The sequence below is a fragment of the Eubalaena glacialis genome, chromosome 1 (genome assembly GCF_028564815.1).
Source record: "Eubalaena glacialis isolate mEubGla1 chromosome 1, mEubGla1.1.hap2.+ XY, whole genome shotgun sequence".
Taxonomy (NCBI): Eukaryota; Metazoa; Chordata; class Mammalia; order Artiodactyla; family Balaenidae; genus Eubalaena; species Eubalaena glacialis.
Genome location: NC_083716.1, coordinates 5283868 through 5310301, shown reverse-complemented (window position 1 = coordinate 5310301; position 26434 = coordinate 5283868). Strand labels below are relative to the sequence as shown.

Genomic DNA, 26434 nt, shown 5'->3' with positions numbered 1-26434 from the left:
CTATGTTGGGTGCATAAATATTTACAATTGCTATATCTTCTTCTTGGATTGATCCCTTGATCGCTATGTAGTGTCCTTCTTTGTCTCTTGTAATAGTCTTTATTTTAAAGTCTATTTTGTCTGATATGAGAATTGCTACTCCAGCTTTCTTGTGATTTCCATTTGCATGGAATATCTTTTTCCATCCCCGCACTTTCAGTCTGTTTGTGTCCCTAGGTCTGAAGTGGGTCTCTTGTAGACAGCATATGTATGGGTCTTGGTTTTGTATCCATTCAGCCAGTCTACGTCTTTTGGTTGGAGCATTTAATCCATTTACATTTAAGGTAATTATCGATATGTATGTTCCTATTACCATTTTCTTAATTGTTTTGGGTTTATTATTGTAGGTCTTTTCTTTCTCTTGTGTTTCCTGCCTAGAGAAGTTCCTTTAGCATTTGTTGTAAAGCTGGTTTGGTGGTGCTGAATTCTCTTAGCTTTTGCTTGTCTGTAAAGGTTGTAATTTCTCCATCAAATCTGAATGAGATCCTTGCTGGGTAGCGTAATCTTGGTTGTAGGTTTTTCTCCTTCATCACTTTAAATATGTCCTGCCACTCCTTTCTGGATTGCAGAGTTTCTGCTGAAAGATCAGCTGTTAACCTTTTGGGGATTCCGTTAATGTGTTATTTGTTGTTTTACCCTTGCTGCTTTTAATATTTGTTCTTTGTATTTAATTTTTGATAGTTTGATTAATATGTGTCTTGGCGTGTTTCTCCTTGGATTTATCCTGTAGGCGACTCTCTGTGCTTCCTGGACTTGATTAACTATTTCCTTTCCCATATTAGGGAAGTTTTCAACTATAATCTCTTCAAATATTTTCTCAGTCCCTTTGTTTTTCTCTTCTTCTTCTGGGACCCCTATAATTCGAATGTTGGTGCGTTTAATGTTGTCCCAGAGGTCTCTGAGACTGTCCTCAGTTCTTTTCATTCTTTTTTCTTTATTCTGCTCTGCAGTAGTTATTTCCACTATTTTATCTTCCAGGTCACTTATCCGTTCTTCTGCCTCAGTTATTCTGCTATTGATCCCTTCTAGAGAATTTTAAATTTCATTTATTGTGTTTCTCATCATTGTTTGTTTGCTGTTTAGTTCTTCTAGGTCCTTGTTAAACGTTTCTTGTATTTTCTCCATTCTATTTCCAAGATTTTGGATCATCTTTACTATCATTATTCTGAATTCTTTTTCAGGTAGACTGCCTATTTCCTCTTCATTTGTTAGGTCTGGTGGGTTTTTGCCTTGCTCCTTCATCTGCTGTGTGTTTCTCTGTCTTCTCATTTTGCTTAACTTACTGTGTTTGGGGTCTCCTTTTCACAGGCTGCATGTTCGTAGTTTCCGTTGTTTTTGGTGTCTGTCCCCAGTGGCTAAGCTTGGTTCAGTGGGTTGTGTAGGCTTCCTGGTGGAGGGGACTAGTGCCTGTGTTGTGGTGGATGAGGCTGGATCTTGTCTTTTTGGTGGGCAGGTCCACGTCTGGTGGTGTGTTTTGGGGTGTCTGTGGCCTTATTATGATTTTAGGCAGCCTCTGTGCTAATGGATGGGGTTGTAATCGTGTCTTGCTAGTTGTTTGGCATGGGGCGTCCGGCACTGTAGTTTGCTGGTCATTAAGTGGAGCTGGGTTTTGGCGTTGAGATGGAGATCTCTGGGAGATTATTGCCGTTTGATATTACGTGGAGCTGGGAGGTCTCTTGTGGACCAGTGTCCTGAACTTGGCTCTCCCACCTCGGAGGCACAGCCCTGACACCTGTCTGGAGCACCCAGAGCCTTTCATCCACACGGCTCAGAATAAAAGGGAGAAATGAAAGAAAGAAAGAAGATAAAATAAAATAAAAATAAAGTTATTAAAATAAAAAGTAAAAAATAATTATTAAGAAAAAATAATTTTTTTAAGTAAAAAAAAAAAACCAAAAAACGGACAGACAGAACCCTAGGACAAATGGGTAAAAGCAAAGCTATACAGACAAAATCATACACAGAAACATACACATACACACTCACAAAAAGAGAAAAAGAGATAAAAATATATATATCTTTGTTCCCAAAGTCCACCTCCTGAATTTGGGATGATTCATTGTCTATTCAGATACTCCACAGATGCAAGTACATCAGGTTGATTGTGGAGCTTTAATCCGCTGCTCCTGAGGCTGCTGGGAGAGATTTCCCTTTCTCTTCTTTGTTTGCACAGCTCCCGGGGTTCAGCTTTGGATTTGGACCCACCTCTGTGTGTAGGTCGCCTGAGGGCGTCTGTTCTTCGCTCACACAGGACGGGGTTAAAGGAGCAGCTGACTAGGGGGCTCTGGCTCAGTCAGGCTGGGGGGAGGGAGCGGTACGGAGGAGGCGGGGCGAGCCTGCGGCGGCAGAGGCGTCGTGACGTTGCAGCAGCCCGAGGCGCGCCGTGCGTTCTCCCGGGGAAGTTGTCCCTGGATCACGGGAGCCTGGCCGTGGCGGGCTGCACTGGCTCCCGGGAGGGGCGGTGTGGAGAGTGACCTGTGCTCGCACACAGGCTTCTTGGTGGCGGCAGCAGCGGCCTTAGCGTCTCATGCCCGTCTCTGGGGTCCGCGCTGATAGCCGCGGCTCGCGCCCGTCTCTGGAGCTCGTTTAAGTGGCGCTCTGAATCCCCTCTCCTCGCGCACCGGGAAACAAAGAGGCAAGAAAAAGTGTCTCGCCTGTTCGGCAGCTCCAGACCTTTTCCTGGACTCCCTTCCGGCTAGCTGTGGTGCGCTAGCCCCTTCAGGCTGTGTTCACGCCGCCAACCCCAGTCCTCTCCCTGCGATCCGACCGAAGCCCGCGCCTCAGCTCCCAGCCCCCGCCCGCCCCGGCGGGGGAGCAGACAGGCCTCTCGGGCTGGTGAGTGCTGCTCGGCGCCGATCCTCCGTGCGGGAGTCTCTCCGCTTTGCCCTCCGCACCCCTGTGGCTGCGCTCTCCTCCGTGGCTCCGAAGCTTCCCCCTCTGCCACCCGCAGTCTCCGCCCGCGAAGGGGCTTCCTAGTGTGTGGAAACCTTTCCTCCTTCACGGCTCCCTCCCACTGGTGCGGGTCCCGTCCCTATTCTTTTGTCTCTGTTATTTCTTTTTTCTTTTGCCCTACCCAGGTACGTGGGGAGTTTCTTGCCTTTTGGGAGGTCTGAGGTCTTCTGCCAGCGTTCAGTAGCTGTTCTGTAGGAGCAGTTCCACGTGTAGATGTATTTCTGATGTATCTGTGGGGAGGAAGGTGATCTCTGCGTCTTACTCCTCCGCCGTCTTGAAGCTCCTGTTGACCACATTTTGTTTCTTCATTCATTCATCTGTTGATGGACATTTGCATTGCTTCCACCTCTTGGCAGTTGCTTATAATGCTGCAGTGAATAGGAGTGTGTAAATGTATCTTCTATATCCTGCTTCCATTTCTTTTGAATAAATACCCAGAAGTGGGATTGCTGGGTCATATGGTAGTTATATTTTTAATATTTTGAGGAACCTCCATACTGTTTTCCTCAGTGGCTGTACCATTAAGATTCCCATCAGCAGTGCACAGAGGTTTCAATGTCTTTGCCCACACCCGCTACTTTCTGTTGTTCTGTGTTGTTTTTTTTAATAAATTTATTTATTTATTAATTTATTAATTTTTTGGCAGCATTGGGTCTTCGCTCCTGCGCGCGGGCTTTCTCTAGTTGCGGCGAGCAGGGGCTACTGTTCGTTGTGGTGTGCAGGCTTCTCATTGTGGTGGCTTCTCTTGTTGTGGAGCACGGGCTCTAGGTGTGCGGGCTTCGGTAGTTGTGGCACGCGGGGCTCAGTAGTTGTGGCTCGCGGGCTCTAGAGCGCAGGCTCAGTAGTTGTGGCTCACGCGCTTAGTTGCTCCGCGGCATGTGGGATCTTCCCGGACCAGGGCTCGAACCCATGTCCCCTGCGTTGGCAGGCGGATTCTTAACCACCGCGCCACCAGGGAAGTCCTCACTGAAGAATCTTAATGTTAGTAAGTTTGTACCTTTTTCATTTGGACTTTGTGATAGTGAAACATAAAACTACTCAGAGGAGTGATTTCCTCCAGCTGCTCACTGGTCAGTCGGGATTGAATGAACCAAAACGTTGGCGGTAGAGATGGGGAATGTTATTTTAAAGACCAGAATCTGCTTCAAGGGAGCTTGGTACAAAGAGAAAAGGTATTTTTAGGTTTAAGGTACAGAAGATATAGGTAGTCTTTTTTTTTTTTTTTTTTTTTAATACTGCATGTCTCTAGCTTTTTATTTAAATTTATTTATTTATTTATTTATTTATTTATTTATTTATGTATGTATGTATCTATGTATGTATGGCTGTGTTGGCTCTTCGTTTCTGTGCGAGGGCTTTCTCCAGTTGCGGCGAGCAGGGGCCACTCTTCATCGCGGTGTGCGGGCCTCTCACTATCTTGGCCTCTCTTGTTGCAGAGCACAGGCTCCAGATGCGCAGGCTCAGTAGTTGTGGCACACAGGCCTAGTTGCTCCGCGGCATGTGGGATCTTCCCAGACCAGGGCTCGAACCCGTGTCCCCTGCATTGGCAGGCAGATTCTCAACCACTGCGCCACCAGGGAAGCCCTGTAGGTAGTCTTGATGGAATAGGGTGTAAGGAGCGGAAGCAGTCACTGTCATCATCTTTCTTTTTGTTCTGGATTCTTCTGTGTCTCAGAACAGCGTGGCTCATCCTTGAATCTCTCCAAAGTGCCATGTGTTTCCATTTTAACTGCCTGAAACCTTCATGTCCAGCCATGTGCTCCATCTCATTCGTGCCCCATGAAAGACACACGCTCTGGTCCAGGGGCACCTATTGGCTGAACTGTTCTTGCTATATGTTCCTGTATCAGGATGCTCTGGTTCTTCTGAGCCAAGTCTGAAAGGGGAATTTGTGGACCATATATATTTTAGCTCAAAACCTCCAAATGGAATCATTTTAATATGTGTTTTCTGGAGAAATATGTAAATTAATAATTGCTTCATACATTATTCAAGAAAAACTTGTTTTGTATCACAGATAGCTCTTATAATCTTATATAAAGATATGCTAATGGATTTAATTAAACTAATTATACTGAAAAATGTAGCCTGAACTTTACCCTATAATAGTGTCTATTAATCATCATCAGTAGTAATATTTTTAGCCAGAGAGACACTTACAACATTAAACCGATACTAGATGGAAAGTGCATTTTTTGTTTTGTTTTACAGTTTGGATTAAGTTGGCATGTTCATGAGATGCATGACAATTAAATTTGCTTAGAGAAGAGTATAAAATTTATATAATTTCTTTAACCTGAACTATTTCAGCAATTAGAAAACTTTTGGAATTTTCTGCCATTTCATAATTCTTTTACGCGTTTCATTTCTTTCTCTCTAGAACTTTGGTTTCAATGTGTTTTTTGTCCATTTGATTCAGTTCTGACCACACTTTCCTTCCTCAGAGTTGTGATACCATGAGTTCTTTTTGTTTTAACCTTTAAATCTTACTTTATTATTGCCCTCTTCAGAGATGTTTCTCTCTTTTTTTTAAAATGAAGTATAATTAATTTACAATGTTGTGTTAGATTCAAGTGTACAGCAAAGTGATTGTTATACACATACAAACACATATATATATATTTTTAGATTCTTTTCCATTATAGGTTATTACAAGATATTGAGTATAGTTCTCTGTGCTGTACAGTAGGTCCTTATTGTTTTTGAAATTAATTAATTAATTATTTATTTTTGGCTGCATTGGGTCTTTGTTTTTGCACGCGGCTTTCTCTAGTTGCGGCAAGCGGGGGTTACTCTTTGTTGCGGTGCGCGGGCTTCTCATTGAGGTGGCTTCTCTTGTTGCGGAGCTCGGGCTCTAGGTGCGCAGGCTTCAGTAGTTGCGGCTCGTGGGCTTTAGAGCACAGGCTCAGTAGTTGTGGCGCACGGGCTTAGTTGCTCTGCGGCATGTGAGATCTTCCTGGACCAGGGCTCGAACTCGTGTTCCCTGCATTGGCAGGCGGATTCTTAACCACTGCGCCACCAGGGAAGCCCGGTCCTTATTGTTTACCTGTTTTATATATAGTAGTGTGTACCTGTTAACCGCAAACTCATAACTTATTCCCCCCCCCCCATCCCCTTTGGTAACTATAAGTTTGTTTTCTATGTGAGTCTTTCTGTTTTGTGAATAAGTTCTTTTGTATCATTTTTTAAGATTCTGCATGTAAGTGATATCATATGATATTTGCCTTTGTCTGTCTGACTTACTTCACTTAGTATGATAATTTCTAGGTCCATCCATGTTGCTGCAAATGGCATTATTTCATTCTTCCTTATGACTGAGTGGTATCCCATTGTATATATATATCACGCATCTTCTTTACACATTCATCTGACGATGGACATTTAGGTTGCTTCCATGTCTTGGCTATTGTAAGTGGTGCTGCTATGAACATTGGGTGCATGTATCTTTTTAAGTTATATTTTTATCTGGATATATGCCCAGGAGTGGGATTGCAGGATCATATGGTAACTATGGATACCATGAGTTCTTGATTGCCTGGATGTTAAGTGATGAACCCAGTATTAAGAGGACCACTCAGCAACTTGCCTGTCTTTTAATATTAGTAGAAATAGCTTTACCACTGGCCCCTGATTTTGTTTCTTGTATCTTTCTGTGGATTGCTGCCTTTCAATCAGTGCTCAATGGCAGGGAGCCCTATTGTTTTTGGTGGTAGTTTCAGTTGTACCTGAATCCTTCACGTACCTGAGTGTGTGGGGGACTGAAGTGCGTGTGCTCAGCATGTCAGTGGGTCATTGCACACGTATTTGAGACCCAAAGGCCTTTAGAGTTGGACCCGTCCGTCCTCATGGGGACAGATCAAAGCTTTTCCAAGTTCAAAGAGAACTGCCAGCCTGGACTTAAGTTGCCATTTTGTTGATTTAGGTAAATTTAAAGTCAACTGTGAAAGAATAACTTTCTTAAAAAGCAAACACTGATTTGGTAAGTTCAATTATGACTTAAAACACAGGAGACGGATAAACAAAGCTCAAACATTGAATTCATTTACATTCCTCTGTTGTGCTGGTCTCTGTTCCCGGCTAGGCTCTGTCAGGTGCGTGTGTTCACACAGGTTATGTGGCCCCCGGCTCACAGCCCCGGGAAGGGTGGGCTAGGAGGTTCCACTCCAAGCTGAGCCCTGCCTCTCGGGCACATCCCACAGGCCTCACCTCCTCCCCACCCCACTCGCCCAGTGAACTGATGCGTGCCCCTCCCACTGCCTGCAGGGACCCTAGCCAAGGCCTGGGAGGCACCCTGGTGGCTGCTGACATGCCATGCCAGCGTCCTGGCCTCTCCCCTACCATTTGAAAGAGGCTGGCATGTTCTGAGCAAGATTTTGTGTAAATAAATAACTGGTTTACAAAAAGTAATATAAAACAACAACAGAAAAAGAGACGTCTCCAATGCCCTCCATTCCTATTACCCGACTACCTCTGAGATTTGGCAAATGATTCTACTCATTACCTACCACTTTAATCAGGACTTTATAAATGGAAGTTTTCACTGAATGGAGAGTTTTGCACGTTGAAGAAGGTGTGTGTGTTCACATCTGCACACATCCACACTCCTGCCACCACAACGAGTGGTGAGCACCGTCCGTGAGCACGAGTGATGAGTTGGGGGTGTCCCGTCACCTCCTCGGCGCCCTTCCATTCTCCTGACTGCCGCTGGAGGCCGCCCCGTTCACCGCTACTAACCTCCATCCTTTTGCACTGAGGGGCACCCAGAGGAAAGGCTCCCTTCCTGAGTTCACATAGTGGGTGGCGGAGGCGACAGCCTGGTCCGGAGCCCGGGTCCTTGTCCGGGGTGGGGGGGCACCCGCTCCTGGGCGTCATGCCGTCTACCCTCTCTCGTCTGCGTTCGGGCCTTCTGTTTCTGGAGGCGTCTTCTGCAGATGAGATTCGACCCAGCGCTGTCCATCACCTAGCGGGAGCCCTGCCTTGTCTGCCCCGCGCTGCACATCTTGAGAAGCTCTCGAAGCAGTAGCCCCTGCCCTTGAAAGAGACCTGAATTCAGTGAAGCAGCCTGACTCCACTGAGGAAACGGGAGCCTTTTCCTGCAAGCGCGAGCGGAAACGAAAACACTCAAGTCTCTCATCAAATAGCCAGTGTTAGAAATGGCAAAGCTGGCTGTGCCCTTCACGAGAGTGGGGGATGGCGTGTGCTTTTTCAGGAGGCTTGGGCTGCCCTGGGGGGACCTCGGGGTTCCCTCGGCCTCTTCTGGCTGCTCGTCATCCTGGAGGGGATGCAGTTGGGTCTCTCAGCTAACGAGGCCGATTTCTGTGGGTGCAAAGCAAAGAGGTGGAGAGTCTCTTGAGGTTAAAGAGGTGGTTTTGGGCAAAGCTCTGTTGGTCAGGGAGTCATGGAGGCTCTACTGTGTCTAGGGTCCTTGGCCGGGCCACAGCCGTGAGACCCTGGTTTGGGGGCTACAGACACATGGCCCATCGCGGTAGTATTCCTAGATGGCTGACCCGGAATCCGTGTGTCTTGAGGAAAACGATGGCTAAGCTAAGGGCTGAGGAGTCACGAGGTTCACTCTGCGTGTTTAGGAGCAGGGGCAGGAGTGGGGGAGCAGTGACCCAGGAAGAGGGAACAGCATGGGCACAGCCGCGGAGCTGGCAGAGGGGTCCGGAGCGCGGGGGAGACGGGAAGAGGCTCCACATTGTTGGAAAGGGTCCTGCAGGTGGAGGTGGAGACCACTGACTGGGACACGGGGGGGTGGGGCCCGGGCCTCTGAGGATGCTGGGTGGTCAGGCCTGTATCCCAGGAGCAGGGCGTTGCCACCCAAGTATCTCAGTTAGATCTGCATCTTAGGAAAGCTGCTCTGGCTGCGTGTGGGACATGACCTTGAGGAGGTCAGAGCAGAGGCAGGAGGTCCCTTAGGAGGCCGTGCCTTCCTGCCAGAGGGAGACACAAGTGGCCTGGGCCAGGTGGTGGACACTGTAGAAATGGAGAAGGCGGAAGAGGCAGGGGGTATGGACTAGTGAGGATCCACCAGGCTCTGTGATTGGTCAGAAGTGGGCTGTGCCGAAGACAGAGCATCCTGACCGTGTGACCTGGGGGCTCCCGGGTGCAGCGCCCTGAGCCTGGAGCACCGGGGCGTAGGGTAGGGCCTCCTCTAAGGCAGGGGGAGTTTGCAGCATCTGTGGGGCAGCCACGAGCCCAGTGGCCGCCGGGTGTGTGAGTGTGAAGCTCAGGAGAGAGGTGACCTGGGAGACAGGCATTAGGCGTCCGAAGCTGGCCGAAGGGGTATGGAGAGGGAGGAGGAAAGTCTAGAACAGGACTGCAAGGACACCCACCTTTAAGGGAGGGGCAGGGGACAGAGGAAGGTGGTCGCCCTGGCAGTGAGGGCTGTGGATGCCCCGGGAGATGAGGGGTCACAGCAGTGTCATGAGAAGGTCACCTAAGGGAAGATCTGGAGTCGCTGTGGCCTTGGCAGGAATGGAGACTTGATGGCGGCCAAGTCAGGCTGCAGAGGGCGGGGAGGGAGGTCGGGCGAGTGCGCTGGTAGTGGACACCGGGGTGAGTGCACAGCTTGGGAGCTGTCTGTGCCGGGGTGGGCAGCGGGGAGCCTGGGGCTGTGGGTGGTTTCAAGGGGAGCGGTTGCCGTGGGCTGGAGGGTGGAGGGAAGGGGGCAGCTGGGGTGAGAACTGGGCCGCCTGGAGAGGGCAGGGATGGGAAATGCAGGAGGTGCTTGATCTGACGGTGGGGCAGGGGCCGTGCCCAGCGGGCAGGATCCCCCCCAGTGGAGGCAGGTGCTCCCTCCCTCTGCCTGGAGGGACAGGCGGAGGCCGGGCGTCCGGGAGTGTTTTGGCTTGAGTGGTGGGCAGAACTGCCCAGCCTGTTCTCCTGATGGTTTTGGTTTTCCCTGAAGCAGGAGGTGAGCTGAGCGAAAAGGGGGTGGGATCCTGGGCTGGAGGAGAGCGAAGAGAGGCTGAGATGGTCACTGGGGGAAGGCGGAGGGTGGAAAGGAGCCCACGATCGCCGGAGAACGGAGAGAACAGAGCTGGAAATAGGGTGCGGGGCCACCCCCTCGCCTTCACTTCATTCTGTCTGTCTGTCCTTGTTATGTTATCCAGGACTGACGTGGGCTCGTGGCTGCTCTCTGTTCTCTGTGACCCTCATGAACTGTAAAACGTGACGTCCCCAGGATCTGGGTCAGTTAGGCAGAGTTCCCTGTTAACCAGCATTTGGGGATCTCCGCGGGTACAGCCCTCCCTCTGTGGGTGTCGCCTGACCTCGGGTCGGGGAGCCCTCGGGAGCCGGTTAACGCAGCGCCCGGCGGCCCCCGGGCAGCGAGCAGAGGGTGGGCCACGAAGGCCTGTCTTGTTTGCCGCTGTTTGTCCTTGTAAGATGGTATTTATCACGCTGCTCCAGGCAGATGCTGCTTCGTGGGGTACAGGATAAAACACATTATGCTGATGTATCCTCGCCCGCGGGACCCTCACAAACTAGACAAGACACTTTCCGGCCCGAGCAGTCAGCTGTGCAAACGCTTATTATTAAACGTCACAATAAAGAGTTTTTAGTTTTTCAAAGCAACTCCAAGGTATTTGAAGCAGAACTTTGGAAGCCAGAATGAAATTGTTTCTATTTAAGGTTCTTTTCAAAAGTTGCATCTCAAAGCAGAGAGTTGGAATTCCTTGATCGGGCGGCATGGAAGGTCAGGGTTAACACCTGGGGAAAAACACCCCTAACTCTGTAGTGCAGGTTTAGAGGTAAACTTTGCTTACCTGTCCTTGATCATCCTGACTGTGGAGCGCTAAGGCTTGAGGGGCTTGGAGGTGGACTGGCTCCAAATCCTGGCAAACAACTTCACTTCACTTGTGCCTTTACTTGATTTGCAATTATTTTCTCCCCGTGTGTGGCTCATCGTCTTTTGTTGTCTCAGCAGAAGTTCTTTTGAAGAGCAGAAATTCTTCATTTTGATGATGTACAATTGATCAAATTTTTTTCTTTTACAGATTATGCTTTTGGTATCATATGAAAGAAATCTTTGCTTAGCCCAAAGTCACAAGTATCTTCTTCTAGACATTTTATAGTTTTAAGAATATAAGATCTATGATCCGTTTAAAGTGAATTTTCATATAGGGTGTGAGGTATGGAAGGAATTTTATTTGGTGCTGGAGGAGGGGGCACCTTTGTCCCTTGTTGCAAATCAATTGACCATATATATTCAGGGTAATCCGTTTAAGGTGGGTTTCTGCCTACTTGCTTTTGGAAAAGAATGCTAACAGCTGTTTAGGTATTAGGTGTGGCATTTTCCAGTGTTCAGAGTATTATCCAGTTTTCTTTTCAATTAGATTTTGAGCTTTATTGCAGCCCCTGGAGGTATTTAACATGAGTATTATTTCCTCCATTTCATTCAGGAAGGGGGAGCCCCCCTGGTAGAAGGAGTCACTTAGAGTCAGAGGCAGAGGGGGGCGTCCCAGCCAGGGTCAGAACATTTAAAATCCAGGACCTTTTCCCAATCGCATATAGCTGAGGGTGGGCTGAGGCTCTGGCTTCCCACCAAACTGAATTTTAATTCTAGCTCAGTTGAGTACTAGCTGTGTGATCAGGGGCAAAGTAATTAACAGCTCCATTGTCAGTTTCCTTGCCTTCCTACACAGCTAACTCCCTGTAGGAGGTCTGTTGGAATTAAAGATAAACTATACAAGGGTCTAGCACAGCACAGAGCATGTATTAGGATCTATCATTATTACCATCACTCTATTTTCTGAAAGTGTGGGTTTTCTAGAAGACACAGAATGTGAATATAGGAGATAAAGTTACTAAAGAAGAAAGTGATTCCAAGTTCAGGGACCTAGATATACAGGCAGTCATTTTTGGAATGGAACAAAGGCAGTCATTCTAATTGTTGAATGTGGTAGCGCTACAGTGAATTTGTTGGTGGAGGATTCTTCTGGGGGCACAGGTCTTCATTCGCTAGGATTTCCTTAGGGTAAAGGGGAAAATCACATAAAAGTTTAGCACAGTATAGGCATTCGTGAGCAAGCATTGAATGTTGGCTTCTGCTAATATCACTTTTATTATGTGTCAGGATATTCATGTAACACATCTCCACTGTTTGTGGATCAGAGGCTTTATTTTTTCCCCTCTATTTTTGTTGTGTTTAACCATCAGCTTCTCATCTGGAAAGTGATCTTTGTCTTCTTGGTATGTGTGTGGTTTTTCAAAGTAATTACAACTTCATATTAACATTTGCCAACTGCCTTAGGCTCAACATTCTTCTTTGTTCTTGGTTTGCAGGGTGCAGCGCTGAAATACTTGCCAACCATTGTCAACGATGTGAAATTGGTATTTGATCCCAAAGAGCTCAGGTAAGGAAGTACCCAAGGCGAAGGCTTCCCGTGTGCCACGCTTGGCCTCCTTTTGAGGGCGTTAGTTCACGGGATGCTTGGGTTGTCTCATGTCCACATAGTTCAGTGCCCTGGATCTTTCTGGAACATGTTCTAGTGATGGTGTCTGTGACACTTTGCTCATTATGTCTTTATGTGGAAAAGGTGTCATCAACAGTCACAATATTTTCTTTAGAAGATTATTTATAGCCTCATGCATACATAATACAAATTGGGCATTTTGCATCCTTTAGAGTTTAAAATTCAATAAGTGGTTCTTGGGTTTGGGTTTGGGTTTCAGCACCTAAACGTTTTGACTCGGGAGCTTTAATATTGGTGTCTCACCTCCTCCACCTCATTACCATACAGCTTCTCTCGGGGGGCTCCTGCCCAAGGGCTGTGAGCCTCAGACAGAGGAGCCACAAGTTGTCAGCTCAGGTTATAGTAAAATGAAAACCAAACAAAACAAAACTCTGGGCAAGCTGGACACTGGCTTTCAGATGGAGGAGTCAGGCTGGGGACCAAATCCTTCCTTTCACCTTCCGATTTTGTCACCGTCACCATCCAAGCTCAGTCTCAGTTGTTTACTGTGCAGATGTCACTGCATTTGGAAAAGAGGTGTCTTGAGCAAGTGGGTGCACGGCCTCTGTGACCCCAGACATCCACAGCACAGCCCTCGTCTGCTCCTTGTTTGGGTTTTGATTTAACATTTGACACAATAAACTTACCTGCAGGTGATGGCACCACTTGACCAGCCAGAAAAGTCCACCTAAATATTAGTAAAGGGCCATCTGTCCCTCGGGTGGTTAAACAGAATGAAAAACGGTCACCCTTCCGTACGTTATGTCCACCATAGGTCACTCATGCCCTGGAAGTGAAGGGTGAGGGGCTTTTGGGAAGCTGCTCTCCCCACGAATCATCACGGGTCTGATGTGCCTGAGGATTTAGTGTCCTGCATGGACACATTTATTTTTGCTCCCAGGCACTGACAATACTGGTTATAGTTTATCAGGTTCTAAATGAGAAAAGGAGGCACAGATGGGCCCATGGGCAGCAGGTCTGCCCTCCTGGGTCTCTGTGTGCTCTGTCTCTGCAGCCCGGCTCTCAGACAGTGGTCCAGACAAGGGCAGTATCAGCAGCCCCTGGGAATTTGCTGAATCTTGGGTTCCTTCCCAGATCTTCTGAATTAGACATTGGGGGTGGGGCCCAGCTATTTGGTTTTAATGATGCCTCTAGACACTCTCAATGAATGCTCCTGTTTGAGAACCTCAGGTCTGGAGAAACAGAGGACGAGGGGGGAGCTGCAGCTGGGTGGGCCATGGCCATACTCTGGGCCTGTCCTCCTGGGGCACGGGGACCAGGCCTTTGCTCACTAGCGGGGTGACATCCATGTTGACAACGGGTGCTTGTGCCTTGTGCTTGGAGATCCAAGGAAGACTCCCTTCCCCGGGACCGGCCCCATCTGCTCTTGGGCCCTTGACTCTTTCTGCGTGCGTGGGTTCCTCTTCAACACCTTACCTACTGATTTTTAAAAAAATGACATTGAAAATCATGGATGTATTTTTCCCTGTTTAGAAAATTGAGTCATGTTTTGATGGAACAGAAGAGATCACAGAGGAGAATAACTCAAAGTTAATTCCACGAGGATCTGGATCTTTCTAGTTATCTTTTGTGTGCAAGCGTGTGTGCACACACACTAACACACATGTACATACACCCCTAAAAGAATTCAGCATTACATTTGTTATTTTACAGCGGACTCCTGTGCTGAAGACATCTTGTTTTCCCACATCAGGAAGGAGACTTCTGCACCATCACCATAATCTACTGTTAGAACAGTTTTGTCACCCCAATAAGATTCCTCGTGCCCAGTAAGAGTCATTGCACACTCCCACCCCAGCTCTAGGCAAATACTAACCTACTTACTGTGTGCATAGATTTGCCTTTTCTGGGCATCGCCTATAAATGGAATCGTATAATATACGTGACCTTTTGTGACTAGCTTCTTTCACTTAGCATAATGTTTTCAAGGTCTATTAATGTCAGGATTTCATTCCCTTTTATGGGTGAATTGTGTGGATCTACTACATTGTGTTTATCCATTCATCAGTTGATGGACATCTGGGTTTTTCCACTTTTCAAGTGTTATGAATAACATTGCTGTGATTCATATACAGGGTCTTGTATGGATAAATATTTTCATTTCTTTTGGGTATATCCCTAGAAGTGGAAATGCTGGGTCGTATGGTAACTATGTTTAACATTTTCAGGAACTGCCAAACAGTATTCCAAAGTGGCTGCCCCATCTTGCATTCCCACCAGCATGGTATGAGGGTACCAGTTTCTTCACATCCTAGTCACCACTTGTTACTGGCTGTCTTTTGGATTATAGCCGTTTTAGTGGGTGTGAAGTGAAAAATAACATTTTAAAACATCATTCTTTTGGAAGAGATTTTGGCCCATATTGTATAATGGGCCTATTCCAACATTCTGGTGGCATCTAATGACCATTCACTGAACTCGCGTCTCGTTACTGTCTTGTATCCCACTGGGTCGTTTTGCAGTATATCCAGCATCTCTTTTCACTTGTGTTTTTCCTTTTATAGCAAAATGTTTACTGATTTCATCCTAAATGTTCCCGTGGGTTTGCTGACCATTCAGAAGCTATATTGCTTGATTGAAATAATTCACAGTGACCTCTTCACACAGCATGGTGAGTGAAACCCTGAGAATCGTTAAATTGTCACATTCGTCATTGTCTGTAGACCTCGCCCCGTCTGAATTCTCTCTTCTTTGTCAAAAGGAGTGGGGAGGTTGCAGCCAGTTAAAACAGCTCCATTACAAGACAGGAAGATTTAGCCCTTACCAGAGAATGGTAATTGGCATATACTGTAGGTAACAGATCATTGAAAAATGAAGGCACAAACCTTGTAGTTTGGAATTTAGGTATACACCAGAGCCCTAGGATAATCAGCATACATTGTAGCCTTTACGATGTGTGATTATCTATCCTGGGGAGGCAATCACTGGCTTCCATTGAGATGATTGCAACAAAATATTTCAAATTTTCTTTAAATGTAGAAGTCATGGTTATGTCTTAGCCTGAACTTTGCATTCTGTGACAGGCTTTCTTCAAACCCTGCTCAAAGGAAAAAGAATTTTAATGATTCCTCAATTCATTTATCCCAAGGAACACCTCACGTTTCCACACGTTATCTCCCTACCCTTTTTATTAATCACTTTCTTTCTGTTTGGACAGATTGAATTAATATTTTACACTTGTCAAGAAGTTTTATTGAAAGCTTGAGACCTTTGCATAATTCCACAACCTTCCTCATTTATTGGAGATAAATGTGAAGACTGTTGAGTGACATTCTGATGGAGAGGCATACATTTATTCTATTCCATTGGTGTCCAGACGTTTGGCTGTTCCGTTCATTTTCTTTTGTCCTCACGTGTGGTGTTTCAGGGATGGAGCAGCTCAGGCCTGAGATGTCCCTGTTGAGAACTCGGTGTGTGTCTGGTTTAGTCCTTTGTACCATCTAGACTACTGGACCCTATGTTTTTAATCTTATTTCTTGATTTAACTTTATACAATTCACTGGAGTCTGCACTTATAGCTAAGGCTTATGTCAAGAGGAAATGCTAAGACTTCATTTGGGTGGTAGTGTTCTTCTGGAGAAAACACATCACACCAAGAAGTGAGTAGCTTTCTGCAGCCCTTCCAAACAGACATCTCTTTCTATTTTTCATTGGCATAAAAGAAAGTCAACTGTGTCGCCGTTATTTGGGACTCAAAGCCCATGAATCTCCTTAAGCCAGTAATTCCAACCGTCAGTATTTCAGGCTCTTCTTGGAAGGCTGGATATTGAATTGCTTATTCTTCAGGTGTCTTCTAAAGCTTGGGACTTTGTGAGACTCCAGGGAGGCATGGAGGCGATACGTGGAGATGCTGCTTCGTTGTTTCTTTCCATATTGACTAAACTTTATACCACAGCAGGTGAAATCCCCTGAAAGTTTTATATCTGGGTCTTATTAGGTAGCTTACTAATATCTCTCCTTCCAACCATCCAACCCCAAGACACGCAAAAACACACACCACCACGACCACCACCATCACCATTACCATTGCTGCCACCACCAGTGCCTTCACTGGGCTAACAATTATCAAAAAAATAACAGTTATCACGGATTGACTGTGCTTGGCTTTTATTGAGTGTTGATACAGGGACGACCTTCTTGAGGACATCTTACATACATTTCAAAATTTCTATTGCAAAACTTTGTTCCACGTCCTTTGAATAAGGACCTAAGGCATAAATGGTTCAACTAAAAATATTTAAAATAGATCTTCTTTTAAGAGTATATTTCAAGGAAATGTTTTCTTCTATGGACACTCTATTTCTTTAGCTAGTAGATAGCTTGAAGGCAAACTTAGTATTGACTTTTGCGAATTGTATCAGCCGTTGTATTTGGCAGTTGCGGTTCTCTTTTCTGTGCTCCATTTCTGTTTTCACTCCTGTTCTGTAAGTCTTTTATCATAGACTGCCTTACATCTCGTTTTGGAAATAATGCAGCATGCAAATAAATATTTAGCTTTGTTTGACAGGGAGTTCTCAGGATGTGTAACATTTTGGAATTATTAACTTAGTATCTTTCTAGATATTGCAAAGGTAGGAATTTAATCTTAAGAGTCAGTTGCACCCAACGTAGTAAATGAGATTGTAGGAAATACATGAATCCAGAATTATCACGGGCAAAATGAGCCAACATTAGCCTGAAGCTTCATGTCTTACAAGCAGTTCTAGAATCGTCCAATCAGTCGACATTGTCTAAGCCATAATCGTCAGTGCAAATGTACTTCCAGACGCTCACTGGCTGCCTGGAAGCATTTCAGAATGCGTTGTCCAATGTGAAAATGGCCCCGCTTACAGGCTTTGAGTTTTAAGAATCTTTCTGGGTAAAGACAGCAAGGACAGCCCTGATTTTTCTCATCTTCAGGCTCCCTACTGCTTCAAAGTTACCAAGAGCCGTCTCACCTCCTTGTCAGGAAAGATTTATCACTGGAAATCATCCGGTTGGTCTGTTCTTACGAAGATGTCATTACTTGTGCAAAATATTCTGTGCCACATTTGGTATAAATATTTAAAGCCAAGCCATTTTCTGGTGAGATATGATGGCTGTGATTTTCTTGCCTTGTTCCATTTCTTGTTAATTTGTAAAAAAAAAAATGTAGTTGTCCGTGTCCTCTTTCCTGATCCAAGTGGAATCAGTCCAACTAACTCCCTTCGTGTCTGGATTTTTGGAATGTGTCGTAACGGGGTTTAGCTGCACAAGCTACTGGATGTGCTAGACCTTCGTCAGTGTTCTCTGGGGGATGTGGTCAGAGTGCATCGCTGTCTGGCTCCTTCGGTTCCTCTGTTGGGCTCCAGGGCACGTCTTTGCTCATCAGCATGTGTGTTGCTTCACTCATAGAAGAGACTCACTTTGTTGCCTTGCTCTAAAACGTTTCTTTCCATCTCCCTCCAATATCAAAGCTATTGCATCGTTTTGAGAGTCTTACTTTGATGGAAGCGGGAAGCTGATCTGGGTGCCGTGAGGCTGGCAGTGAATTCTGAAACTGCCATTGCCCCTCAGCAGGAAAGCCTTCCCTTGCCAGGTTTGGGTCCTAGCAGGCCAAGGCTTCCAGTGCCCTGGTCGGCTCAGCCTGGCTCCTCTTCTGTCCTCTTTAAGGACCAGAAGACTGAGGGCGCATCCTGCTGAGTTTGTTAGGCTACAACAGGAGATGTGTCTTTTGGCAAATCGGGTTGTGTTTGGCCCCAGCTGGTGTGGACACCATGGCTGCTGTCACTGCCATCTGTTCCCAGCCGTACCAGCTGTAAGGCTCCTTCTGAATCAGGACCTTGCAACTCCCGCTGCCTCTGCAACCTCCACCCTGGTCCAAAGGAAATGAGAGTTCTTCACAGAGCTGTCCTTTCCGCTGCTCATGTCCACTTGCCATCCTAAGAAGTCACGCCTCCTTGGCAGAACCTGGAACATAGTTGTAGTTGCAAGGGTGGCTGTGGATTTGAGTTCTGGCTTCTGTACTGGGGAAAGAGAGCTCATAATGTAGAAATCTCCCCCGACTTTAAGAAGCCTGTTCAGAAGATGTGTGTGGACCTGGCCGTCCTGCACGTCTGCCACAGTAGATTACTGACCATGCCAGGGCTCCAGCCCCTCCGCAGGTTTCCAGCGACTCGGAGTGCGTGGTGGGGGGCCAGTCACATTAGCCTTTTCTCTGAGCACATATCTCTCTCCCTTTGCTTTGCTTAAAAAATAAAATGAATGACTGGTTTGCATCATTTCTCCTGTAAATGATTTTACTTCCTCATTAATAAAGAACTATGCATGTCTGAAGCCCTTGCTGGGATGAGGGCAGGCAGCTCACGAGAGGATTGCGAGTGTGTGTGATCACATTGCCTGGGTTCAAATCCTGCCTCTATTACCTGCTAACTCAGTGACCTCGGGTAAGTTACCCTCCAGGCTTCAATTTCTCCAGCTGCCCTTTTCTTCTTGCCTCCGTGACGTATCTTGAAGATTAATACATGTGTGGTACTGAGATTTACACTCAGCGTTTCATGAACATTCAAGAAATGTTAGCCATGTCTTTTCATTTTTGTTGAGGATTCATTAGAAAAATGGCAGGTGAGACCCTGCCCTCATGGGGGGGGGCGGGGCTATCATGTCAAATATGGGGCAAAAGAAAACAGACCTGGACCAAATACTGGAAGGGATTACATAGCGGGCCTCCTCTGAGAGGCGCTCTGATCACCCTGCATAAATAAAATCTCCCCAGACACACTGCCCCTGGGCTCCTCCTGCCACTCCCCACAGCGTGCAATCACTGCCTGGTTTTACTTCTTGGCTCGCTTATTTTCTCTGGTCCTTCCTTAAAATGAGAGGTCTTGGAGCGTGGCCTTCTCGTTCATCTTGTTGTTCCTCTATCGCTGGTGCCTAGAACAGTGCCTGGCTCACAGTGCGTATTTATCGCATGTTCAAATCCAGCACTTCTTTCCCCAGGGAGCAGTGCAGAGAAGGAAGCATGACATGCATATGTAGTTCACATGATCTGAGGGAGGAGAGGTCTTGTGTTCACACGGGAAAGCTGGCTGTCTCTCCCCGTCTGGGCTCTGAATGGATTGGTCGTGGAGCAGGAAGGAGGTGTCTTTGAGGAGGAGTAACAGAAAGAGATAAGTGAGAGAGTTAAGATACGGAGGGTCATTCGTGAGCAGTTTTATAAAATTAAGATTGTCTTCTTTTCTTTTTTTTTTTTTTTTTATATGATTGCATCTACCCAGGAAACCGTCTCTGGCCTCCCAGACAACTGCTGTGGGGTCTCTGGTGTCCCATCCACTGTGCTGAGGTCTGGATGCAGATGATAATTATGATAGTTAAATAGTGTTGAGCTCTTACTGTGTGCCAGGGGCCATGGTAAGCCCTGATCTATCTATATATCTATTTATCTATATATATAGATATATAGATATAGATATATTAATATATATATTAATGTGTGTGTGTGTGTTTAATTTTTATTGGGGTATAGTTGCTTTACAATGTTATGGGGCTTTTTTTTTTTTAAGATTGTCTTTTTGCTTCTGATTTTATTATTCCCCTGTTTTGTGGAAAGATGAAGTGGCAGAGGGGACAGCTCAACTCTATCTCTGGACTCAAGATAGCTCTTTGTTAAAATTACGGAAAATTTTAAACATATAGGAAAATGAGGAGAAGAGTGTAATGAACGCCTATGTAGCCCTCGCTGGGCTTCAAAACCTACCAAGTCATGGTCTTGTTTTTATCTCGGTGCTCCTCCCCCAGATATTTTCTTTAAATTTATTTTATTGAAGTGTAGTTGATTTACATGGTTGTGTTAGTTTCTGCTGTACAGCAAAGTGATTCACTTATACATACGTATATATATGTGTGTGTATATGTGTGTGTATATATATATATATATTCTTTTTCATATTCTTTTCCATTATGGTTTATCACAGGATATTGAATATAGTTTCCTGTCCTACACAGTGGGACCTTATTGTTTATCCATCCTATACATCATAGTTTGCATCTGCTAATCCCAAACTCCCAGCCCATCCCTCCCCCTGCCCCAGGTATTTGGAGGCAAATCCCAGCCTTCACAGCATTTCATGAGGGTGTCTTTTCAAATGTAAGTTTGTGGTCAGAGTAAATGGCATTGTTTCAGAAAACGAAGGATGTGCAGAGGGGTGGATCCCCACGTTGGTGCCAGGAACCCACCTTGGCTGTTCTGGCTCCTGCTCTCCAGCTGAGGTGAAGGGCTTGGACTCATTATCATGCTGTGTGCGCACAGCCAATGAATGGGCAGTAATGGCTCCAAGCATTGTTTTGAGATGTGACTTGACTACTTGAAAGCTGGTTTAAATAGATTATGTGCTTCACAAAAAGATGACTCTTGCATGTAATCTGCGGCATGGAGTGAGCAGATTTTCAAAGCAAGTTACGAAGAGACGGAAAGGTCAGAGCTTCATAATTTGTACATTTGTAGCTTTGTTCCCATGTGATTATGTTGTTGCCCACATATCTAACAAAAGCTGTGAAAATTAAAGCTTAAATCCTATTATAGAAATGAAAAGTTTCAATATAATTAATTTAAAATAAACACTAGGACACCAAGGTTTGGGATTTATGCCCACACAAATATTTTACATTAATGTTATAGGAATTGGAATAAAAGAAATCAACCTTAGATACCATTAACTTTTACATTAGTCAAGAGCATTGGACATCCTTGCAAGAAGCCTTTCAGTTGAGATGGGAGTTGTGTTCTTACCCACATGGGCTCCTTTCTGCTGCAGTCCTTAACCTGAGACCTTGGGAAAGCTCATTCCAGTTAACGCTGAATTTCCTTGCCTTTCAAGATCTAGTCTTTCCATATTCTCATATTCAAAGAGACCAAAGCAACTGACAGATTTCCTTTAGAGCTTACTGTCTACTTACCTTATGTCATAAGTTTGTTTTTGCAGAAGAGTGTAAGATTTGGAGAATAAAGATTTGAAGATTTAGTGGTAAGACAATCCCTTTATAGTCTTGATAGTAGTTTAGTTTAATACTCTTGGTGGATTACTTTGGTTTAAGCTTACTGTTCATTGGGGCCACTTTGTTTGTTTGTTTTTTATTTTTTCCCTGATGTTTGGAATCTAGCAGTGAGTAGGAATGGAAAATGTGCCATTCCTTCATTCTCTGGCCATTCCTGTAGCTCTTTCCTTCAATATAACAAATAGGCTCCTTTTAGACAGTGTTCATCAACCTCATAAAACTTCATTTGTGTTCCATTTTTGTTTTCTTTTTTCCTTTAACATCTTTATTGGAATATAACTGCTCTGCAATGTTGTATTAGTTTCTGCTGTATAACAAAGTGAATCAGCTATTTGCATATGTATATCCCCATATCCCCTTTCTCTTGTGGCTCCCTCCCAGCCTCCCTATCCCACCCCTCTAGGTGGTCACAAAGCACCGAGCTGATCTCCCTGTGCTATGCGGCTGCTTCCCACTAGCTATCTATTTTACATTTGGTAGTGTATATATGTCCATGCCATTCTCTCACTTCGTCCCAGCTTACCCTTCCCCCTTCCCGTGTCCTCAAGTCCATTCTCTACGTCTGTGTCTTTATTCCTGTCCTGCCCCTAGGTTCATGAGAACCATTTGTGTTCCATTTTTGAACAATACAGAGCTCCTTAAAAATGTAAGCCTGGAGAGCTCAAATAATTTTCCTCATTCTTATTTTCAAGGTGAATGATTCTTCCAGTTGTCAAGCAGAGTAAAATTCTCCTTTTTAATGGTGGAAACATTAGTTACAGCAGCTCTTTAAAATCTGAGGGCAAAGACCCAGATGCCTATTGGGGCTAGCTAGTAGGAATTAGCAAAGTCAGATTTCTAGACCGTTTTCACTGTGATTCGATCCAAGGTTTTATATCTCTAAAAAAATTACCCTGTTAATCAATTTGTTGTGCTTTAAATCGTAGAAAGAAAAGCTGTGTGTTTAATACAGACCTATAGTAAAATATACCTTCTGAATGCTTTGGATCCATGAACAAATCAAAATAAAATCTCCTGAGCTTCTCCACTGTGGAGAATGGAGAGATATTTCTCTTATTGAAAGGGTTCTTAAACCCAGGACTACTCTGTAGTAGTTTTTGTTAACTTGATGGATGTTTCACAGAAAGAAAAATTGGGGTTGGGACCATCATATGCCATAATTACTTAATGTACCACTCGTATAGCATTCTGGAATACTTTAATTAGATAGTTGTGCTGAAGACTTCTAATGAACGTTACCAGCTGTGAACCCCAAAGATTAATTCTTTAAGTAATGATGGAATATGAATACAATTTTCTCCTCTTTCATTTTTTTTTTCATGCCCTGAGAAAATTTTAATCTTTATCTGTAAAGTACTGTACCTTTTTTCATCCCTCATTCTATATATCATTCTATAGCTTTCATTATATGTGTTTTTGAAAAGATCATTTGTTAAAACAGTGCAGCCTTTTTAGAAATGGCTTAATGAATCTAGGAGGGTGAACTCAGTTTCAGTTTCTTAATTATATCCGTTCCAATTCCATTGTAATTTGTTGAGTACCTACTATGTGCTCAGGACTGTTGGTTAGCAAGTTTGATTCCTCTGAGAATGGCTTCAGAGCCATCAGTTTAAAAATGCATAATTGGAAAAGAGTAATTTTTTTAATTTACAGATAACGACCCAGGAGTTAAGTAGCAAGTCCTAGTCTGCAAGCAAAATCCCAGCAAGGAGCTGTCCACCACCGTGGTGCTGATTAGGGAGTTGTCTTGTTACAAATCCATCCCCTACTCTTTTCATAAGCTATTTCACATCCACCATATGAGTTATGCATTCTGAAAACTGAATTCACTTCAAGTGCCATATGGAACAAGATAAAGTACAAGTATGTGAATAAATAAACACATAAATAGATTAAACATAAACCATGTAGTGTTGTGTTCATGTGCTTATGGAGTTTTCATAGCCTTTTCTCTTTCTGTGTGATCAAATTGGCAGTGCTAAGTTCCTCAGGGTGTAGTTGGTCTAACCTTTATCATAGTCTGTTGGCTCTCTGTTCTGCAGCCACCTCTGAGTGGACTCCTGTCCCTGTTGCTTGATATTGGGGACATGAAGAGCAGTCTTAGAAGAGGCTGCCATGGTTGTCCCATATCCAGTCATGCTCACATTGGCACTGGGACGGCAGGTCTCTGTGTCTCCCCAGTTCACGGTTCCTTCCCGGCCCCAAGCTTAGCTCTGTACCTGCACCGTGTTGCCTACAGAAACTTGCCTGGGACAGTTGGAGGAGCCCCAGGTCAGGCTGCAGTCTCCTATGTTCTCCTTCTAGACCCTACTTTTTTCTGTTGCGTAAACCCCTCCCTGAGGGCACAGTCCTTCCCTCAAGATAGAATGGACAGACCATATGGTTTTGACGTTTTTTTAACTGTAGAGCTCAATATGGGGGCAAGCAGTAGAGGAGGTGTGCTGGGCCACACTGGCCAAAACCTGTGTTCTTGGTTAGCTTCATGCTCTTGGGTAAAAGCATGCACATGACTCCCCAGCTCTGTTTTTCTCTCTGTTTTCTCATCCTCCACGTGGTAAGATTCTGCCCAAGGATTGGCAGACCTATCGAATTCCTCTCAAATGTACCAAGCCACCTCCTTAAATGCATTTCCATCCAGAGGATAGATTCCTGGTCTGACCAGTACTTTCCACACTATCTTCCCTGGCATTTTGCTTGAGTCTTTCTAATATTTTCATCTGCTTTTAAATGGGACTCATTTTAGATTTTTCTCCATTGGTTCTTCTTCCATTTCTTTCTTCTGACAAAGTATTTATTATTATAATACTAGTGGCTGGTTAACCTCTATGATTATACTTCTCCAAACTACAGGATACAAAATATCTGCTGCCCCACTCCCTTCTTTCAAAAGATGACACACTTTTTACGAGGCCCGGTGGCTTCATCCAGAAGATGTGTCTTTGACCAGCTTCTTTTTCCTATTGTTCTGCAATCTGTATCTTGCCATGTTCCCTTCCAATTTTCAAGATACTTTTAATTGCTCTGTCACCCTCTCAATTAAAATTTTGTGACATTGGGTACCTCAAAGCTGACAGGCAGATTATCTTATTTCTGATCATTTCAGCATTCAGCCAAGTGGTGCTGAGAATCTTCTTACCAGAATACTTACAGAGGTACTACCCGTAGATAGGAATCGAAACACAGTGCAGGGCAGTTGTATTTACTCCGTTTTACAGACAAAGAAACTGAAGTTCAGAAAGGAAAACTGACATACTTAGGGTTACTTGATGTGAATTTATTCTTCTGGTACTGCTAATGATCACAGCTTACTTAAAGCGAATTAAAGTAATTCTTGGAAAAATTTAATCTGCATTAGACATGTAAAGATACCTGAATCATACATGTTTACACACACGTGCACGTGCATGGGTCATAAGGAGCTCTGGCTTCAGGATCAGGCATCTAATTCTGGCTCAGCTGCTGCCTGGTCCCTATATTCAGGCTCCTGGTTCCCACATTTGTAAAATTTGGACATGAGTAGATTGCTCCTGTGATCCCTTCCATTGCTGGCTCTGTTTTCTTTATTTCTGGTGTTTAAAGATTTGTATGGAAGGAGAGAATTATTTGAACAAATCGAATCATGTGGGTACAGAGTTCTTAGATTGTTGAAAAATAAGATGATTGTGTAAGATGAATAGCAAGCATCCCCCATTTATATGGCTCTTACTCTTTAATTCTCATTAAAAGTGTTCGTCTGGATCTCAGTTCTGAGTAACAGGCTCAAGGTTATTAAATGCACTTTATGGATCATTTGTTTAATGTGACCAAACTAAAAATTAAGAAGCACATTATTCAGTGTTCATAAAATGAATGTTTTAAATGGACAAATTCATTCTTGTATTTGCATCTTGCTTTGATGTAGAGCTGTAATGGAGTTATAGACGGATATTCTGCTTGGACATTTATAAGCTGATGATGCCTGTTGAATACCTTTTATAAAGATTAATATTTTTTACTCTGTGCCCATTACCAGAGCATTAATCATCATGGCTTCAGCCTGCATAGCTGAGGATGAACAGATGTGAAATCATTGCTGTCTGTAATCATAGTGGATCACACTGGGAAAGGGGGTGTGGAAGGCTGGCTGGTGTGTTGCAGGACCCCTGATCCCCACGGCTGATTTGCATGGAGTCTGGGCCCACGGGCTGCCTGCTCCTTCCTGGCTGTCTGGGCTGGGCTGTCAGCATTCCCTTCTGTGCACGGCAGCGAAAACCAGGACAACTGTGCTGGCTGGTTTTCGCTTCCTTGTGGGGTCAGGCCTATGCCTTGACTCAGACTACCAGGCACCGATGAGGCCTGCAGTCCTGTACGTGTGAAGATGATCTGACAGGAAGAAGCTGTGGCCTTGATTCTCCTTCCAAAGATGAACACTGGTTTATTAAAATGAGAAATCGCACAAGAGGTCTTTAACATCTGCTTCCTAGCATACTCCGAGACTGCGCTGTCCAGCGGAGTTAGAATGCCAGCTACGTATGTAATTTATAATTTTATACAGTTCACAGTAAAAAAAAAAGTACAAAGCAGTTGGTGAAATTAATTTTAATAATATATTTTATCTGAAATATCATGTCAACATGACTTTGATCTAAATATGACAAATGGCATGTTTTACATTCTTTTTTCATACGAAGTCTCTAAAATCCAGTGTGGTTTTTACATTTGTAGCACATCTCAATTTGGATGCTAAATTTTCATCACAGATACTTGATCTGTATTCTTAACATTTAATATAATTTACCATTGAAAAGTAGACTTACATACCCAATTTGTTCCCGTTGTTCGAAACAGTTGTTAACAATAACTGAATCAGATGTCTTTTTTTTCCATTTAAGTTAAAATATTGCATAAAATTAACTGAAATGGAAAATTCTACTCCTCAGCTACTAGCTACATTTCAGGGGTTCACTGGCTAC

The 26434-nt window shown here is 44.7% G+C and overlaps 1 protein-coding gene across 2 annotated transcripts in view; it reads left to right on the top strand.

The window, feature by feature from the left end:
* Window positions 1-26434, top strand: part of DOCK1 (dedicator of cytokinesis 1) — a 518791-nt gene that overhangs the window by 164794 nt on the left and 327563 nt on the right. For both annotated transcript variants that reach the window (XM_061183775.1, XM_061183829.1), the window contains exons 24-25: window positions 12280-12350; window positions 14975-15081. In XM_061183775.1, the coding sequence (XP_061039758.1) occupies window positions 12280-12350; window positions 14975-15081 (178 nt within the window). The remainder of the gene's footprint in view (window positions 1-12279; window positions 12351-14974; window positions 15082-26434) is intronic.